This window comes from Babylonia areolata, chromosome 4, assembly GCF_041734735.1.
Source record: "Babylonia areolata isolate BAREFJ2019XMU chromosome 4, ASM4173473v1, whole genome shotgun sequence".
NCBI classification, from domain to species: domain Eukaryota; kingdom Metazoa; phylum Mollusca; class Gastropoda; order Neogastropoda; family Buccinidae; genus Babylonia; species Babylonia areolata.
In genome coordinates, this window is record NC_134879.1 from 10,828,778 (window position 1) to 10,850,092 (window position 21,315).

Genomic DNA, 21,315 nt, shown 5'->3' on the forward strand with positions numbered 1-21,315 from the left:
GTGGCGGGTGTAGCTGGAACACACATTTCAAGGTTTGACTCAAAGATTTTTATGCAGAGGATCAAAGTGTTGGTGTTGCACTTATATTTTCTAGAACATAATGCATTCAAATATTTTTGATTGAGTTTACCACTCCAGGATTTAAGAGAATGACTTTCAGGCTTTTGACCTGGGGGTCAAAGTGCCCCACAGTTTTTGAATTGTAAGGAACACTGTTGGATGGGCACCAGTTGGACATCCTGTTGTGTTGTTTGGAAGTGTGGCCTTTTCTTGTATATTACATTTACATACATAGTACTTTATAATTATTATCTCAGTAAGAGAAATTGATTAAGATAACAAATTGTTCAGTATTCTGCTTCCTTGATATGTTTTTGATTGATTTTTTTAGGTGATAAGTGTGATGGCTGGTGTACAAGACGTGCTGCTTTTTTTGTTTATTTTTGCTTTTTTGTTTTGTAATCTGAAAAAATGAGTAATAAACAAAGCACAGCCTAATGTCACTTGTCTTCAGCAGTGTCATTTGTTATTTTGGCTGTTGGTGTGTGCTCATTAGAGTGTGCTGCTGTCCCAGTAACTCCTTCAATACTCAGAGGATTCTATTTGTTACCTCCCCCTTGGCTCCTGGTCCAAAGACCTGACCTGGAAGCACAGGAAGGGTTGTTTTCCAAGGATCCAACCCTGTAACTTTTGCTAGTTTTAGCCTTTAATCACATGGTGAACCTATCAAAGGACACACGGGGTATTTAGTTGGAGATGACAGTGCCACCTGCTGATCCATCCCATCATGCCAGACACAGCGCCTGTTTGGTCTGGAACTGATTACTCACTCTGGCAGTCCAGGCTTGTATCACAGCTAACTTCTACATTTTGTGGCAGCATTCAGGTGGACATCCCACTTCTTACCTGGAGGTGGCCTGGTCCTAGGTCTTCTTTTATGTGTTTTATGCCTAAGAAAAACTGTCACCTGGTTTGGCTGGGCTATTGGCAACAGTTTGAATGAGTATATAGACTGAATTAAATATGCATGGTGAATATTCTTTTTTTATTATTATATTATCACTTTGCTTTGCCTGCTTGAGGCACAATACTGATGATTGAGACAGTGAGCTTCTACTAGACTCATTGCATATGAATGGAAAGTACAGGTTTGTTTGGTTCATTAGTAAATGTGGCTCTGAAAGCCTGATGAGATGGGCCTTAGGAGCTGCTACTTTCAAAGTGTTTGTGCTCACTCATTTAGATTGAAAAAAAATGGGGAGGGGGGCATGTGATATTTTAGGAATGCATGAAATATAGTTTTAGAATTATGAAAAATGTATCTGCCATTATTTTTTTTCCAAAAGGCAAAATAAACTCCTAGATTTATGACACACATTAAAGTGTAATCTGTCAGTCACCAATGAAGAAATAAATATTTCCTTTAAATCTAGACAGAATAATGCCTTCTTATGGAATTGAGTGAATTTTCAAATTTCAGCCTTCAGGTATTGAAGAACAGGTGTTGCTGAAATTTACACCATAGACCTTACAGATCTGTAGGATGAAAAGTGATTGGGTGACCACTCATTTGTCATGTGTGTTAGTATATGAGCGTGTTTTTGACATATAATTAAGTATTAAGTTCATTTTCATTTCAAACTTACTGAAATGACAGTCAAGATTTTTTGTTGTAATGCTGTGCATGAAAAGCAAACTTGTAAATAAATCCTGTCTTCCAGAATCTGAGTTCTTTCATTATGTTCTTTGACACTTTACTGAACCTTGAAATTACCTTCACTCAGTCAGTTTGTTCCTCTCTGTTTAGTTTGTTCCTCTCTGTTTCTTATTCCCTCCCTGTTCTCTTTTATCTTTAGTTCTCTTTTGTTTCTAACTCAAAGTTTTTTTTTGTTTATGTTGTTGTTATTGTTTTAAGTTTAATTGGCATTTCTCCCTCACTGCTCATCCCAAGCCCCCACACCCACACCCCACCCCCACACACAGACACGCCTGGATTTGTCTTCAGCGGCCTCAGTGCCAGCAAACCACTGGGAACTATCGTTGTTGGTTTCCTGGAGGCTACACACCATTCAAGACCTTGCTCTGCAGCACAGTTACTTTGTAGGTGTTCAGCAGTGCTACCTTCAGCGCAAAACTCTTTACATAGCATATCCAGTGTTGGGAAATGGGGAGGAGAAAGTCAACATCATTGTGGTGGACTTTCAGAAGATCTTCCACAGCTTCAGGCTTTATCATTCTCAAGACGACACATGATATCACAGGCAAAACTTGAGTCTGAAATGAGAACTTTATGAAATATCAACAACCTGCTGCTGTTGACAGAGCAAGGGTTGGGTTCTGACCCAGTGAACTTGAGAGTTGAGTTCCCCAGGTTTCAGGTCTTAGCATACCGTTAGTTCCTCCTAAACATTTATCAATGACCTTCCTGGTCAGATAGATACTGGAGCCAGACTGCAGATGACACTATCTTTAAAAGTTCTATCATCTGACAGTGATCAGACCACTCTCCAAAAAGATCTTCAATATATAATTATGAGCTTTCACCCTGGCAAGTGTCAAATTCTCAAGAGCGACAAAAGTGAAGTGGATAATTATTCAAGATCAACGTTTATATCTGATTCACCATATCCCCAGACACATATGAGCCATGCATCAGTGTCATCTCAGCTAAAGCAAGCAGAAATCTGGGTTTTCTCATTTGGAACCCAGAAAATCAATGGGAAAGGGATAAAGGACATGGTTTACAAGGCATATGTCAGACCACTCTTTTTTTGTAATGCATGCATGGGATCTGCGTAATGACAAGCATATCAAGAGCCTGAACAATGAATGAAGGTGTGTCAGACACATACTGAAGAACTTCAATGTGAACATGCTGACCCACATGGAATGACCCATGTGGAGTGCAGGAGACAAAGAGAATGACTCACAAACCTCTATAAATAACATTACAGTTTGATCTTCATCGACAGCCAGCATGCACCATCACCAAATTCAACCAAACATCAAGCCTGATGTTTCAGCTCCCAGTTTTACACTTTAGCCTCCTGCAAAACTGATAGCAAACTGCAGCTGATTGGAATGGACCCTCAGAAGGATCAGTAACAGCTCCTGTCGACTCATTTCAACACCAGATATAAATTTAAGTACTCTTTACCCCCACAAACCTTGAATTGTTCTTGTTGTGTGTAAAAAGTATGTCAACACATATGTCTGTCTATTCGATCAGTATTAAGCATTTTGCTTTGGCTGCAGCCATAGTTTGCCATGGTTTGCCTCTTCCGATAAACAAAACCGAGCATCCTCACACCACGAACGTTGTCATGGGCACCATTTGGAGAGGGGAAAAAAAGCGGGGCCGTATACCGACCGTTACCTAGTGGCAGGCACACAATCGAACAAGACCGGTAGAAAGCTTGAACAAAAAAAAAATTTTAAAGAAAAAAAGTGGAACGAGATCAATCTTGGCACAATGAAGACCGACGCGAGTGACGACTGTTTATTGCGATGAGGTTTGCTTACGGCTTCCAGCAATGTGAGGACGTGATTGTGAAGATTCAACACAATCTTGTTTTGATTGTAAAGACGCAACATTGTCCCTAAAACTTTGCATTGCCTGCGCGGCGCCCGTGTGTATGTGTGTGTGTGTGTGTGTTCTGAGAGGGCAGTCTCGAAGATTGTAGCATGAAAACAAAATACCCAAGAAGATATACAAAACTGAAATCTATGAATTCCCAGATTCATCAACAACCAATATATCTCAGTGCGCGCGCACGGAGCACACACACACACACAGTAGCCTACATACTTACACACGCCGCGCGCGCGCCTGTCAATTTTTAAACGTCCCATAACTATTGTTGATTTTTGTTGTCCTTTTTAAAAGCATACGATATAAATAAGAATAAATCTGCATGCAATGCAGTTTTTCAGATTTTTCACTTTTTTGTCTCTTCAAGTTCTGCTTTTTTCCGATCAATTGTTCTTCGCGCCAGCTAGACAGTGCTGCCGGTTAGGATCTGTGTCTATTCCGGGCCAAGCAAACGTACCATTATTGTTCGCGAAATCTTTGGATCAATTGCCTGAACTTTATTTTGCTGACTCAAATTGTGTGTGTGTGTGTCAGTGTGTGTGTGTGGTGTGTGTGTCAGTGTGTGTGTGTGTGTCAGTGTGTATGTACAAGTCAGTGGAGCAGGGTGGATTAAAGAGAAGACAAAATTATGGCCAGGCCATACATGTTTTCAAATTTACATGACATAAACCAAACGCGGCACAAAAACATTTGCCATATAAAACCCGTCAGCAACGGAGACGATCGATGTTCAAGGGACAAATGTTAATTAAGATTTTTTTTCTTCACATTTTTGAAGGGTGCATTTGATGTTAATGAATACATGCAGTATACACAGGGTATACTGTCTTGACCTTCATGTATGCCTAATACTGAGGAAGGCATACGTGGAAGAAAATGCGCAGAGTCCACATAGAGTACGTCATACGTAATACTGATAGTTTTTTTTTATTCGGTTTTTCATTTAGCGTCTTGGTTCAACTTACCGGAAAAAACAAACCTTTCATTTAACGTCTTTCCACGACTGTGATTTGACGAAAGTTTGATTTTGGTGTTTTGTAAAGAACGTTTACAATCAATTAAAATAATTCTGAATTAGTTTTACTTTTTGCTTGAGGCATTAAGAAAAAAATATTTATTTCCATTAGTGATACGTCCGGCAGTAGCTGCCACGGTCCTCAGTGACTAGATAGTTTTACTTTTTGCTTGAGGCATTAAGAAAAAAATATTTATTTCCATTAGTGATACGTCCGGCAGTAGCTGCCACGGTCCTCAGTGACTTTCCGGCTTGGGTTTTTTTTGTTGTTTTTTTTTGTTTTTTTTTTCATATCAAATATACCTCAATGTACGCTCGTTACAGTGGATGATAACTAATTTGTGAATTTGAGATAACGTTGTAAAAATGAATAAAAGGTAAGCTGTAAGTTGCTGATAACGAGTCCACCCTGCAAAAGTCATGACTGAATTTTGCCGCATTACTTCCACAGGTTGACGGGTGCGGTGGTCAAATCACCGGCGGTTAGAACGTCGGCCGGGCTTATGGGACTCTCTCCCGAGTTTGCGGCCCGAGTCGATCGATTCCCATCGCGGCATCCGGATGGATATTTTTCCGATCCCTCAGGACAAAGTGTGCAGACCTGCTATAATATATAGTGTCTGAACCCTCTTCATGTGTATGCATACGTAGGCTGAAGATCAAATACAAACGTTCAACTGAGATCCTGCACTGGCAATCCAAGTCAACTTAAGCGTTCGGTGGGTTACAATAAAATCAGTACACCGGCAGCATGCACATCGCCGAAAACGGAGTATGGCTGCCTGTCAGTGTGGCGGGGTGAATAAACCGGCAAAACTGATCATTACACGTCACGGTAAAATGTTTCAAGTCTGGTGAAGTATGTGTATGCGTAACTGAAACCTGATTGACTCAGTGACACTGACGGCTATACTGTGAACAAACTGATGACTGATGAGCGCCCAGCTGTCCGTCGACCCTGCCCAGGTCAAATAACTCCGTGTTCGTAAAGCGCGTACTGGAACTGAGTTCGATCGTCTTTGACCGAGGCTCGGATAGGCGTTATATAAGTATCCATATCCGTCATCATCATATTGTGTTTATCTTGTGTCTCGTGTGTGTCACAGTGTGTGTGTGTGTGTGTGTGTGTGTGTGACTGAGAAAGAGAGAGTGTGTGTGACGGCCGGGTGTGTGTGTGTCGGCCGGGTGTGTGTGTGTGTGTGTGTGTGAGTGTGTTTTCCCGGCTGCCGTGAGAGATCAGAGAGAGAGAGAGAGAGCGGAGAGATCGTGGAATGATGATGCCATACGTATCACGTCAGTCACGGTTTTTCCTTTAAGTCCTGACACACTGACGCCGCAATGGATTCGACTGAATTCTTCCCCGGCGTAGAAAGCTAATGTAACATAAAGCAGGCCGGGATTTGAAGACCGTCTGAATTAAGAAGTAGAAAAAAAAAATCTGGAACTTTGATTTCTTGCGATTTTTCACGTATCAGTATTTTACCTCAGTTCAGTTTTTTTAACATTTTTATATTAGACTTGGTACTGGCGGAGGCCGTGGTGGCCGGGCCGGGTCAGTGACTGTCGCCTGTTTTGCCGAACTCACTATATCTTGATGCCAGTCAGTTGAGCCGGTCACGGTCATAATTCTGAATGAAATCCGTAGCATTCACGGTCATCAGTTGTCGGGCGCGGCGGAGGAGTGGGAGTAAGTATATTAAATATGTTTATCAATCCGGCCCTGAGCCTGAAAAACTTGTCACTGAAAATGGGTCAGTTTTTCATCAAGTTATTCCCCGCACGATCGTGATCTGCTGGTCCCGAAAGTGGGCCACACGGAAACTTTATAGGTTCACACATACGCCAGTAAGGTAAATCGCGGGAACTGAGTTAACTGATTCAGGTGAATCATGATCAAACCGTGCTGGATAGACTGGATGCAAGAGCAGGAATATAATGTTTGTGCTGCACATTGGACCTAATGACTCAGATCAGCTGATATCAGTTTAGAACACCGTGACGCCGCCAGCCGGAAAACTGCGCTGGTCGGGTGTGAGCCACCGAGCTGACTGAAGAGCTCGATGGTTCTGATGACCACGTAACACGTGATAATGGCTTCGTGCAATCATAACGACAGTTTCAGTTTCCGTATAATAACAACGTGACTTATTTCTAGTCCAAGGCCGGTGCTGTTGAGGGAGGGATGCCGTGCCAAGGGAAAAACAGAGAGAGAGAGAGAGAGAGAGAGAGAGAGATGGACTTAACATTGCAGAATGGACAGGAAATTCACTGACATGATTTTGGAGAGCCGACCCAGAACCGACAAATCTGGAGGAACTTGACTAGTGAACAACTAAGTACGTCAAGTTCTCAGTTTGTGCGGCGCCCCAATTTCACAGAAAAGAAGGAGAAGTAGGTGAATGAGAAGACTCTTGAATCGGCTGAATTACATTTTTTTTTTTTTTTTTTTGGCTCACCATACAGCCCGGCTGCTTCTTGAATGAACTTGTCAAATGATATATGTTACTTGAACTCATACTAAAACACTGCATTGTAAATAATTATTGATAGCATAGAATCAGTTGCTTATATGGTTGTTATTTTTTTTCACTGTAAAAATGGTGTGTGTGTGTGTGTGTGTGCGTGCGTGCCTGCGTGCTGCATGGCCCTCTGTTTCGCGAAGACCATGGTGTGTGGGGGAGGGAGGGGACACGGAAATCGGTCCATCGTTTTGTAAGCCATGTGTAGACATCGAGACATAGAGAGAGACATATTTACTCGTACACCCCCTCCCAATCATAATATTGTTCCAGTTCTTGTGAAATAAAACTTCATTCAGACTGCCGTGACGCAAAGTTGCCGACGAAGAGCAGACGATTGGAAGGTGAAAGGTTAACACTCAGGTCAAGGTCGTATTATCAGTCAGGCAGTGTGAGAGAGTTCTGAATATGGCGGAGCTACAGTTCGAAGCTCCACTGGCAGCATTCGAAAACGAAGAATGGAATGAATATCACGACTTTCAGAGTGCTAATTTGGACAACATGAATTCAAACAAGGATACCTCAACTGAACAGACACAACAAATGACAAATAACGGCACAGTGGCAGAAAATTTTCGGGAAGCATGTTCAGGTTCATTGGAAGATCTTGTGAATTCATTCGACGAAAAGATCTCGAACTGTTTTTGTAATTTTGAAGAGCAAGTGGAAAAAATTGCACCAGTTCAGATTCGTTCACAGGAAGAAATAATGAGCGACTGTCAGTAAGTATGTGTTTATTGTCTTTTTTTGGATATCTGTAGGATCCGTTTCACAGTGCTTTCACACTGGCCTACTGGAGCCATCGATCGTGAAGTTGGCTTCCAGTTCCAGCAACAGAACGTTGCTGGCATGGAGTCGGCTGCTGCTACTTAGTGGTTAACTTACCGATATAATGCCAACTTTTTTTTTCTTGACGTGTTGGCAAAGGAACGAAACATTTTTGCCATTGGTCATATAGATATATTATGGTTAATTCCTATTATATGATAATGACGTTAACAGTTCATTGTGGACAAGATGGAATAACCCATACCGAGTGAAATTGCAAAACGTGATCCCGACAAATCTGCACCAGGTTTATACACGTGTACAGTCTGTATATTAGTTAGACATCCAGATTCAAACACTGTTGAAGTATAACTTTAGTATTAGTACTCCATCATGTGTGTTCACAACACACAGACACACACTGACACAGACAGACACACAGAGACAGACAGACAGACACACACACACACACACACACACACACACACACACACATCACACACTCACACATCTTCCTGTGACTTGGCATACACATTCAGTGTCAGATTAACACAAATAAGAAGTAAAATACTCTCAAACATCAAAACACATTGGCACACATACACACACGCACACATACACACAAAACAAACACACACACACACACTCACACGGACACAGACACAGACACACAGAGACACAGACACACACACACACACACACACACACACACACACACACACACACACACTAGTTCAGGCAAGAGCATGTTTTCATACAGTATTTGCTATCATACACAAAGAAGCATAATCGATCTAAACAAAAAAGTACAGGCCCACACTTGTTTATTCACTTTATTTGTGCTCATCTGCCTGTCTTGCCACATGCAAGCAGATCATACACACATGCATGCGCAAACACCCACATCCACTCCGCACCCCCTGGACTCTCTACATTTATAGGCAGAGTCAAATAGAATGCTTAGTTAAAAAAACAAACAAACAAAACACTGTGATGTATTACTATTAGTTTAGTGTTAAAAAAAGACTTGATAGAACTGGACAAAGATGTACTTTTTAGCAAGGTTTGGTTAACTTGTATTATTAATCTTGGTACCAACCCTGGTTCCATTGCATACTGGCTGTTTAGTATAAGATTTAGTATGTTTTTTTTTCCAATGTTTTTGCTTGTCGATTAATGTCAGTGAGATAATTTTAAAGTTCTATTGTTTCTTCTTCTTATGCATTCATGCCCTGTTGCTATATAGCATGTTAAAATTCACAGGGGAAATGACTCAGATGATTTTATCATCATTTTTGTCTCACCATGATGTAGTGGTACTGATGTAGGCCGTCATACTCTATTTTCACACATGCATACACATGTACACACATTATATGCATATAGTGATATACACACATTCAGTTTCTGCTCTCTACTTTAATTGATATTACTTTTTTTTTAATTAGATGTGGCGGTATGCACTGAAGCATCAGATTCAAGTACACTTCAAACACTAGCATATAAATTATATGATAGATATGGGCAGACATCAAGACAGACTGACTACGCTTGCTTTTTGTGTTAAAATGCACATACTGTAAACTGCATTAGAATTTTTGTGAATGCCTCCCACTTTGCACTGGCTGGGTTGGGAGTGAGAGCAAAACAGCTACTGAAACAAGACACTGCACTAGGAGTGATGTCATGCTCTCACATGTTTTTCAGTGACACGTTGGTATCTCTTGTAGGCATTCTATTCTTTATAAAGTTTATCTCTAGTTCTAATCTGAACTATTTTGTAAAGCAGCATGATCAGAAATTGCAAACTGAATTATGATTAATTGATTGCTCTTTTTAAAAATAAATTTTTTTTTATTCTTCTGAAGTTATGTGTGCAGGTTTACACGGTATTTTATTTTATGCACAGCATTTACATTAAAATTGCATTCAAACCCAAAGTGAAAAAACACTCGCTCACATGACCATAATGGGGGAGGTTGTGTGGGAAAGCAGTGTAAGAGGGAAGGAAGCAAGAGCATAACAGTAAATTATGTTTATCATATTGTAATCCAGACAGTAAAAAACATGAACATTTGACACAGATGCTAGTTTTAACACCCCCGCCCCCCTCCAAAATGCCTGCCTTTGAAAATAAACTTGATTTCAAATTATCCAGAAGGGGGATAGGTGGGGTGTGTTGGAATGGAAACCATTCACAAATCCAACCAGTCAGACTCACCCACCCACTCCCACAAAGTGACAGACACATGCATGCATGTGTGCTCTCTCTCTCTCTCTCTCTCTCTCTCTCACACACACACACACACACACACACACACACACACACACACACACACACACAGGGCAACAATGAAATATGGAAACAAGTGAGCAGTAAAACAAATATTCCCTTTGAAAGAAATACTCCGTTATTAAATCATTTTATCTTTTAGATATAGCCGCATATTAAAAGCTAAATTAAAATAATAGACATGCCAGTAGAAGGTGAATGTAAATCACTAAATGACAAAACATTCAAATCACATATACAGTTTACAAACAGCTGTGTTGTGTCAGTGCATGGAATCATTTAAAACAGACATTGCTGTGGGAATAAAAGATATATATATATATATTTTTTTCTTTGGAAGCAGCATTTTATACCACCAGTCAGCATCAAGTTAAATTGCCAAGTTGCTTGTCTTTGTGTTATGATTTTTTATATGTTTTTTCAGGATGTGGTGGACAATCACAGGAAATTTTGGAAATATACTTCCTATAGACTGGTCCAAAACATATGCACGACAGTTACAAAACCGGGTGCTTCATTTACAAGAAAGACAGGTAAGCCAGTTGTAAAAAGCAATCATTGCAATTCATATAGGGGATTTATTATAATGTCTTCCTGAGGAGCAAAGCATATTTGATGTTATAAACATTGAATTTTAAAATTTTAAATGAGTAAATATGAATGAAAATTTGTGATAATAAAGATCAATTATGATATTCCACGTGTCTTACTCTCACTGCCTCATTGTCTTAAAGACTGTTCATAAATCTGTCCATCATCCATTCATACTTTAAAAAAAAAGAAGAAAGAAAGAAAAATCATGTGGTGATGTACTGACCATTTGAAAATTTTTTTGGGGGGTTTGAACAACCAATAAATTATCATTATGATAGAAAAACAACAACCCCCACCCCTCTCCCCAACTAGTTGATAATAATAGATCACCACTTTTCACCATTTTACATTTTCTTTTCCACTGGTTTTATTTCTGCTGACTAAAGTCAAAACACAAAGCAGTGTGTCTCCTCTATAACTCCCTTTATTAAATACATGTAGTGGTGTTGATAGAACTTTGTCCAAGGTGGTATATGTTCAAGATTCAAATTCTAATTCCAGTGCCTTGAACGCATGTGTGCAGTTATACACAACTTATGTCTATTGTGTGTTTGTGTATATGCTTGGGGGAATAATAATACCTGTATCCGCGCTGGTTTATTTTATTGCTTAAATGGTTTTGCTCTTAGGAAGCGGCTGGAGCTAATAAAATCTTGAAGAAGAACTTTGGAGCATTTCAGCAATGTCAGTAAAAGAGGTATTGTTGTGATTCACAGTCTGTGACTAGTTCCACCTTCAAAGCAGGGTACCAAGCTCCAATCAAGAGCATGCATAGAGCTCAAGATCTTTCACTTCATGCCCTCAGCTGGTGTTGGTATTGATTGGGCCTACCACTGGTCCAACTTAAAAAAAGCTTGCCTGAGTGAATGCTTGTGGGTGCTTGTGTGTTTGTGTGTGTGTGTGTGTATGTGTGTGTGTGTGTGTGTGTGTGTGGTGAGAGTGAGAGAGAGAGAGAAGAGAGAGAGAAAGAGAGAGAAACTTGAATGTTATCAAGAGAGAGGGACGGAGAGAGAGAGGATATGTTTGCAATAGTGTGTGTATGTTTGTGCGTGTGTGTGTGTGTGTGTGTGTGGTGTGTGTGTGTGTGTGTGTGTGTGTGTAGATTGATATATCCATGAATACAAGGGTCAAGTTTGTGTGGCTTTTGCAGTCACCCTGTTTTTTTCTCTTGTCAGAAGTAGGATGGGTATTTGGGAGTGTAGGTGTTTCACTTTATTGCCGGAATTGTGGTTTCGGTGGCAAAGTGGATCTGGGTTGAATTCATTGCGAGTAGTTCTGCTGATCTAGTTTACAAATCTGTTCAGTGAGTTCAGTGCTAGTAAATTATGCATGGCAGCTATTTTAGCAGGTTTGTTGTGCCAGGTCAGGCTATAGTGGCACATCTGATAAATTGTTGAGAAAAATAAATGTGCAGTTTCTTTATGGTATGTCAGCATGAACAAGATCATAATGTTAGGTACAGTTCAGTTACTTAAAAGAGAGGGTGGGGGAGGGGATGCCACATCCAAATATGTTATTAGTTTGAGAATCTGGCCAGTACATGTATATTTGGCACAGTGCCATATGATACACTGCTCTGTGTGAAACTGATAGCATTACAGGAAATATGCTATTGCAATACCTTGGATGGCACTCAAAAGGCTCCCCTGTCTGTATCCTATACATGTGTACTAGTAGAAGATCAGTATTTTATTATCAAGAGCATGTGAGATACCGGAACATTAACTTAACCCCTTTACTGCTTTAGTCCTACTCAAAATGTTGCCTGATAGTGATACTGGTAATAGTACCTATAGTATAAGACATCCACTGATGTCCTGCATCTGTTCTGATTTTTCCTTCATCAGAGTTTGGTTCAGTGAACACAAGCAGACTCTGAATGGTTATTTTAATGTGTCTGGATTAGAAACATTCGGATTAAGTGAGCAATGTCAGGTAGATGACCCCTTCTTTATCAGTTTATGTTTCGTTAGCACGACTTCGTTGAGTGTGCCTGAAAAGTGGGTTTGTGTCGTATGCAAAATGAACATCGGAAACGTTTTCCAGCTAAGACAGTGGTCCCAGTCTGCAGATTTACACAAATTTGCAGGTTGTGCAGATTATTATGTTACTATGTGTGCAAATAACAATGAGTGATGCATATCTTGGCTGATAATTGGTGTAAATCACAGGTGATAATGACAGTGACGGAACTGACAGCAATATTCAACATTTTGTCCTGTCCATCTATCTGATCAGACATCAATTTTGAGCATTTGACTGACATTGACTGAGTAGGGGTGCAGTACGTTCGTATAATTTGAGAAGAGCGAGAGAAGAGAGAATGGAGTGGTGTAAGACTGAGACGATAGGTTGAAGACCAAACAGAGGGTGTGGGGAAGGGGTGTGGCCATGATGTCTGTGAACTGTCTTTCACAACGTTCATCTAGCAGGAACTGGACAACAGCCAATAGTCCAAGATTTTCTTGAAAACCAGGGTTGACAGGCAATGGACCTGAATCTCGAGTTTATATCATTTCATGCTTTTTGTCACTGATCACTTGACCAGGCAAACTGAATGTACAGCAAACACTTTATTGGATCAGTTTCAAACAGGGGGGTGTGGACCTTGGAGTAATGATCATCAGAGAGTTTCCCCCCTCAAAAAGAGGAACGCACTTTGGTGTAAAGAAAAAGAAAAGCTTAATTGCTGTTTCTGAAAATATGATTGACTTTTTATCTTGACAGAACCCTCGATTGTCATTGTTGCGACATTTTTTCACTTACATGTTTACAAGTGTTGCGATTGTTATCATGAACATATAACCTGTTTTATTTTCTTCTATAGACCTGTACAATCTGACTCTAAGCATGCCATTTCCACTTGTATTTTGTATACATGTATTTTCTTTTTGGGTGTCATTCTGTGGAGGTGGAAGAAGACCTTTTTGATGCACAAAAATTATTATATATATTACTTAGCATCACTTTGAAATAACATTTATTTGTATTTGTATTTGTATTTCTTTTTTATCACAACAGATTTCTCTGTGTGTAAAAATTAATGGGAAGAAAAGCTCAGAATCAGACTCCATATATGTTCATTTTCTGTTGCAAAAATGTTTACTTTGCCTGTGCATCTTGTATAGTTTTTGTACTAGAATTTAAAAAATATTTTTGTTATTACTGCTGAATCCTAAAATTCCCTGGCAAGGAGAGAATACAGACACAGACACACACACACACACACACACACACACACACACACAGAGACACACACAGCGGAAAGAAGTCATAATCATGATAATGCCATGCAGAAACAAACTCATGTGCACCCGTTGTTATATTTAGTAACAGAGTTGAATTCCAGCATATTTGTGCGCTAACTCAAGTTACTTGTGCATTTGTCATGCCAGGACAATCATGTTCACATTATGCTACCGTTATAGGTGGTGGTAACTGGTGGTATTTTATCTTAGTCATAGGCCATATGGGGAGAAAGAAAGATTGGCCATTTGATTTGATATGATTATATTGTAATGAATAATAATATTGATCTCTCTCTCTCTCTCTCTCTCTCTCTCTCTTTATATATATATATAATAATATATATATATATATATATATATATATATATATATATTGTATTATAAATTCAAATGCCTCTGAAAATGGAGTATGACTGCAGGCCAAAATGGCAGTCTTTAAAATACTTGTAGCATTGTAGGCCATGTGAATGATGTTCTGGGAGCTGCAGCCTTGAAAATGTGACAAATGCAACAACAACAACAAAAAGAAGTGTGAGACATGCCCCATGAGATGTCAGAGACGTCCATCAAGTTGAGTGTTTCTTCTGCCGGGTGCATGTCTGCTGTCTGCCCTGTCTCCGTTTATTAACACATCTACAACATCCGGATGCTGTCTTAGTATCTGACACAATGTTTTTCATAATTCAATTGCTGGGTCTTCTTTTTGGTTGCATATTATTATACATGACAATGAGTGGGTTTGGTTGGTGAAAATAGTGCTACAGTTTCAGTAACATGTAAACAAGGGATGTTTCTCTCTTAAAAATGGGATTCGGGAGGCAGTATCCACAGGCAGTTTTCTGTCATGGAGTGGTGTACTGTATTGTATTACTCTTTTGTCTTTTCTCTGTGTGACAGTTGGGCTGCTCTCCCACGGGAGAGCATGTCAATACAACTAGAGTGCCACCCTTTTTCTTCTGCACCCCCCCCCCCCCACCCCCCACCCCCCACCCCCAGCCTGCAGGTTTATTTGTTTTCCTTTCAAAGTGGATTTTTCTGTGGAATTTTTCCAGGGACAACCCTTTTTGTTGCCGTGGGTTCTTTTACATACACCATGTGCGTGCTGCATATGGGTACTCGATTTATCATCTCATCTGAGTGAATGACTTGCATGCAGACCACCACTCAAGGTTGAGTGGAGGGGGAGAAAATACTGGCATGTATGGGAATCAAATCAGGGAGCTCAGATTCTCTGCTTCCTAGGCGGATGCATTAACCCTAAGCCAACACTCCACTGTTGGGTTGGGTGTTCATTGCCACCTCTTAATCAGTATTCCTATCCTCATAACTATGATGCATGTGGTCTGTGCCTGACAGTCGCATTGTCTCATTCATCTTGTCTCTTAATGACCGATCGCTATCTCTTGTCTGGGTTGTGTTAATTACTATGGTGAACACAACAGAGGATGGGTGATGAGTTGGACTTGGAGGGAAAGTTTACAGTTTAAGTCAAGAAAGATGTATTTCACTATTTGTATTTGTATTTCTTTTTTATCACAACAGATTTCTCTGTGTGAAATTCAGGCTGCTCTCCCCAGGGAGAGCGCGTTGCTACTCTGCAGTGCCACCCACTTTTTTGTATTTTTTTCTTGCGTGCAGTCTTATTTGTTTTTCCTATCGAAGTGGATTTTTCTGCAGAATTTTGCCAGGAACAACCCTTTTGTTGCCGCGGGTTCTTTTACGTGCGCTAAGTGCATGCTGCACACGGGACCTCGGTTTATTGCCTCATCCAAATGACTAGCGTCCAGACCACAACTCAAGGTCTAGTGGAGGGGGAGAAAATATCAGCTGCTGAGCTGTAGTTCGAACCAGCGCGCTCAGATTCTCTCGCTTCCTAGGCGGATGCGTTACCTCTAGGCCATCACTCCACGATATGCATGATAGCTGACTGGTTGGTGTGTCAGAGTTGGTAGCATTGACTTTTTGAGATATTAATCAGAAGAGACCTCTTGAGAGTTACTACCAGAGTAAATTAACTATGATGGACGTTTGACTTTTTATTTTATGTTAATATATATATATACATACATATATACATATATATATATATATATATATATATATATATATATATATATATATAGACACACACACAGTGTGGATGATAAGTACTGAAGTATCCACACATCTGGAATTGGTCTTGAGTTGATTTTTTTTTTTTTTTTTTACTTTAGTTTTTTTAAAGCTTATTCCTTTGAGCTCTTTGAGGAGCATCGGGTCATAATAGCACTTCTCCAGCAAACTAGGGTTTGGGTTGTCCTCTTCAGTTAGGCCCATGTCCATCTGGCTACCTTCATCATATCCTCTGAGCATCTCTTCAATGTCTGTCTTGGTCTTCCCACTTTTATTTCCACTTGTGAGAGTTCTCTTCCAGTGCTTGTCTGGTGATATTGTTTGGAAGTTGGTTCAGGGTGTGGCCAGTGCAACTCCCTTTTCCTTTACCTGGTTCCCTTGTAGATAGACCTGTATCTGTGTGGTTCTTTCCCATGGGTTAGCATGTGATCATATTGTTTATAATTCTAGCTGCCTAATACTGTAATAGTAATGCTGAAAATGTGTTTCAGGTATATATATATATATATATATATATGTTGAAAAGTCTAGAGGTTGTCAGTGTCCATGTATTAGTGTCCAAGTCTGGAGTTTGTAGGTGTTTAACTTTGTTAGTCTCTAATTCTGTCTCGATTCATACAAATCCTGATTTTGTTTTGGCTCCAGGGAGGAAAATTGGGGGAGCAGTTGTATACTATAGATCTTTTATCAGTCATTCATTCATTCAAATAAACTGATTTATCATGTCATTTTGGCTTGACCCTCATTTCAGCATCTAGTCCTTATCCTCCAACCCTCCACTTGCGCCCTCATACATACACACATAACAAAGAAAAGGATGGATTCAGTTGTCAAAATGTAATCAGATTGTGATATCAATTATCATGTTGTGATATCACTTTGAATCTGACATTTGTTCTCATCAGCTTGGTAGAACAGGTCCTGGCATCTTGAATCATTCACAAAAACTGAATACTTTTTATTTAGAACTGTCAGCAGCTCTTGATATCTTGTCTTTCCATTGATTGACAGAGACTGAATACTTGAAAAAAGGGGAAAAAGAAAAGAAAAAAAGTACTCTGGATGGATACTGTAGTGGTTCTTTTTCTGCTTTCATGGGCTACATCTCACACATTTGCTTGTACAGATCAGTGAGTGTACACTTTATGTTTATTCATAAACATACAAATCTTGTCACCACCATATGTATGCAGCCATACTCTTGATTTCAGGGCTGTGCATGCAGGATATGTTTGTGTTGACCACAAACCACCAAACACTGACACGAGTTCCAGGATCTTTAACAGTATACATATTTGATCCTCATCAGGTGAAAAGACACGAAGGGTAAAATGTCCACTCTTAACCAACAGATACCAGGATGAGAACCAGGACCCTCAGATTGAAAGTCCAATAGTATTGTACCTGGTTCATCTGCTGTAGCATTGATAAACATGATTGATGTTTGTGGTGAAGGAGCGGGAGCAACCAGGCCTGGACCTGTCTGATGATGAGGAGCTGGCTCAGGCCTTTGACATGCACTCCCTGATTGTGTCCAGTCTGCACCGTGATGATGACGACCCTGTGGAGACAGCAGATGATGTCATTAGGCAGATTGAAAACATGATGAAGGTAGGCAGAGATAGGGGCCAGTGGCTTGCTTGTGCTGTGCATTATTTTGGGGAGGTGGGAGTGGTGGGTGTTGGGAGAGTTGGGAAGGGGGGGGGGGGGTGAGTTAAAAGCATTGTGAAGGTAGTATGGCAGTTTTGTTCTTGTGTTGCATGTTTCATTGTTGTTCTGTTCTTTTTTGTGTGTGTTTGTGGGTGTAGGTAATCAGGTGGTTGTTACAGTTCAGTCCATGTGTTGATGAGAGTTTTGAAAAATGTGGTTGATTGACAGTGCGTGTTCATCTCAGCAGTTTGACTTTGATTTAAAAAAAAGAAGAAAATCTTGTGTATATAATGTGTGTGTAAGTGTATGTCATTACATACATGTGTTCGAGCTTGTGTGTGCATGCATTGTTATAATATACCCTTATATGGGTCTGTTCTCAGTACACTCGTGTCTGAAAACTGAATCTTAAGTTCCTCAACATGTGTACATGAATGTTTGCATTAGTGAACATCTGCATGTTTGTATACATGTATACACGAGTATAAACCTACACTTTAGAAATTATGATAACAGGCTTACAGCTTTCCTTGTGATTACAGTTTGAATTTGCTTTGGAAGTGACTGAGATTTTACTAGTGCTGGAATGGAAGAATACAGGCCTACAAGTCCTTTATAAAAACAAGTCCTTTATTAAGTCGTGCAGGTGTAAACTGAACATACTACATGTGCTTGTAAAACCTCACTGAAAGGGCCCATTAAAGCCTATGCCGAGGTACCTCTGATGGTTATTGATTTTTGTCTTGTTTGGGGGGGGATAGTGTGTGACTGGTCTGGCTGCAATGTTGCTGTGTTAGTCTTTGGTAGGGGGCTGAATAAGTGTTTTGCATTTAGCCTTTCTATTTTATGATAATGGTTGAACAAAAAGATCAGTCAGATAGACTATTACTTTGATTGGAATGGAGTGTGGGATTATTGCTCCATATTACCTTGTATGTTCAGGGTAATATGAAACTTAAATACCAGATAAGTGTTTATAGTAGCATAGCCCATCACATTTAATGGCAAGATCTATGACACAGAAACTCTTTCAAAAAATCTCCATCCCCTGTCATTTCATCATTTTGATGTGATAGAAGCTAATCATTTCAATGATGATGATAGCTGTATTAGCATGATACTGTTGAAACATTGAAAAACAATCACAGAACAACTCCAAGGAGTGATAAATATCTTTTACATCTGGGGCCATTTACTGTTTAGAGTAGAAACATATAACATCCTGTATTCAGATTCAAATGCAAAATGATAGTGCTGTTCAATATTCAGGCACTTCTCTACAGGTAGACAACAAGGTTTCAGCACTTCTTTACAGACACGCATTGATGATAACAAGAGAGCAAAGTGCCTTGAATGCTCCCGAAAAAGAATTTTATACACTGGAAGCAAGACATCAAACTAGGTTTTCAGAGTAGTTGACTGGGCTATAATACATCTCGTGGAAACCAAAATCTGAATTGACATAAATGCTGCTGCCTTTGAGTCCAGTTTGGTTTTATGGTTATTGGTATACATGAAAAATGTACACTTAGAGACAGAAACAGACATTGACACAGACGCACACACAGACACAGACAGATGCAGACACAGACTCACAGACACAGACACACACAGACACACACACAGACACGCACACACACGCGCGCGCGCGCACACACACACACACACACACACACACACACACACACACACACACACACACACACCTTCTCCCCAGTTGTCTTTGTTATACTTAGTAAGAAGTGTGAATGTTGCAGGACCCCTCCACAGAAGATGATGACTCAGAGAACCTCATGATTGCTGAGGATGAGCAGTACTCGGAGCTGAAAGCCATGCTTGCCAAATTGCCTTGTTACAAAGAAGCTGGTAAGTTAGTGTTCTTTGTGTGTGTGACCCCAGCACACATGTATGCACATTCTTTTATATACCACTTACTTCTTCTTCTTCTTCCTGTTAGGAGTCCACGGTCATCACGTTTACCATTCTGACACCGTAATGGGGAGGAGCGCAGCAGCATGATCCACCTTCCTAGGTGATGGAATGGAGGGTGTAGAATGGTGGGCCCAGTGGTGGGTGGGTGGATGGGTTGGGAGGGGGTGGGGGGGGGAGCCATCAACTGTTTCAGTCATCAGGACCAGGCCTTTACGGCTACCGAAGCGGCCCCCGGGATCAAGCCCCGACCGGCAGAGCCCTAGTCCTTACCAGTATATATATATATCTCAAGATGATATAATACGCATGACACCCAGTGACACACACGTACTCGTGCACGCATGAGCAGACCTGTCTAAAATCACTGTAGTGAATAGATGATATATCAATGACCAGTCAGTACATGCACACTTGTACACACATGCATGCAAAGAAACAGAGATGACAGAGACAGAAATGTAATAAATGCTGTGGCAATCAATATCTGCTGGAAACTATCCCTCATTACTGAAAAAGACATACAAAAGCCTGCACTCTCTTTCCTTCTGTTGTATTGATAACTGTCGGTGCACTCTTATTGTATTGATAGCAACCATTGTCCTCTGTAGTATTATCGTCAGATCTAGTTCAGCAACTCAGTTCCATAGGCATCCAGTCGGTTGCCGAAACGAAGACTAATTGAATATGTTCGCTGTAGCGTAAACGGAGCATCAAGGTAACGTTTCTGTTGCACTGCCTGGCACCATCTGGGCTGTTGTTTTGCAGCAGGCTGTCTGGATCGATATATGGAGATATTGTTCAATAATGTATCATTATATATATATATATATATCAGAACATTTGTTCACTGTCATAGATATTAGTGGAGTTGATCTTTTTTTCCTTTTTTTTGTACTACTGTTCTTTTTATTATTATTATGATAATAATAATTATTATTATTATCGTCATTCTCATCATCATCATCACTATTTTTCCCTTTGTTCTTAAAAGAAATTATTGTTGGTAATAAAATTATTATTATCATCATCATCATCATCATTATTATTATGCTGTCTTGTATTGTGGCTATCATGGTATATAAGACATCGATCTTTAAAAAAAACTATTGTTTAGGATTGTGATTAAATTTTTTTGAGGGCTGGGGGGCAGGGGAAAGGGGGGTGTGGGTGTGGAGGGATGGGGGTGGGGGGGGTCACAGAAGGGGAGGGAGAGAAATAATGCAGTGTGAAGACAATGAAGGCAGACAGAAGTGACACACCCCTGAAAATGGAGTACGACTGCCATCATGACGGGGTACAAAACAGTCATACACAGACTAATGTTAAAAGATAATTTTCAAAGCAAGAGCTATTGTTTGTTTTTTTAGTTTAGCCATTAATAGTTGGGTGTTTGTGTGACTGTGTTTTTGTGTGGGTTAGCAATTTAACATGTCAGTTTACAGGATTTGTAGATTATAATTATCATGCTTGTGATTGTCACCAGAACCTGATTTATATCTTTGCCTTTTTCTCTCTGTTCTCTCATGCACTCTGCCCTTTATACTGTGCACTAACATTGTACCTAGATTCATAATTCAGAACTTAATCTACCC

The 21,315-nt window shown here is 40.1% G+C and overlaps 1 protein-coding gene across 1 annotated transcript in view; it reads left to right on the forward strand.

Moving 5' to 3' along the window:
- The first annotated feature begins 7,531 nt into the window (after positions 1-7,531).
- LOC143280857 (fasciculation and elongation protein zeta-2-like) overlaps positions 7,532-21,315 on the forward strand; it is a 31,659-nt gene continuing 17,875 nt past the window's right edge. The window contains exons 1-4 of the mRNA XM_076585577.1: positions 7,532-7,848; positions 10,612-10,720; positions 17,597-17,752; positions 19,549-19,657. Of these exons, the coding sequence (XP_076441692.1) occupies positions 7,535-7,848; positions 10,612-10,720; positions 17,597-17,752; positions 19,549-19,657 (688 nt within the window). The 5' untranslated portion in view covers positions 7,532-7,534. The remainder of the gene's footprint in view (positions 7,849-10,611; positions 10,721-17,596; positions 17,753-19,548; positions 19,658-21,315) is intronic.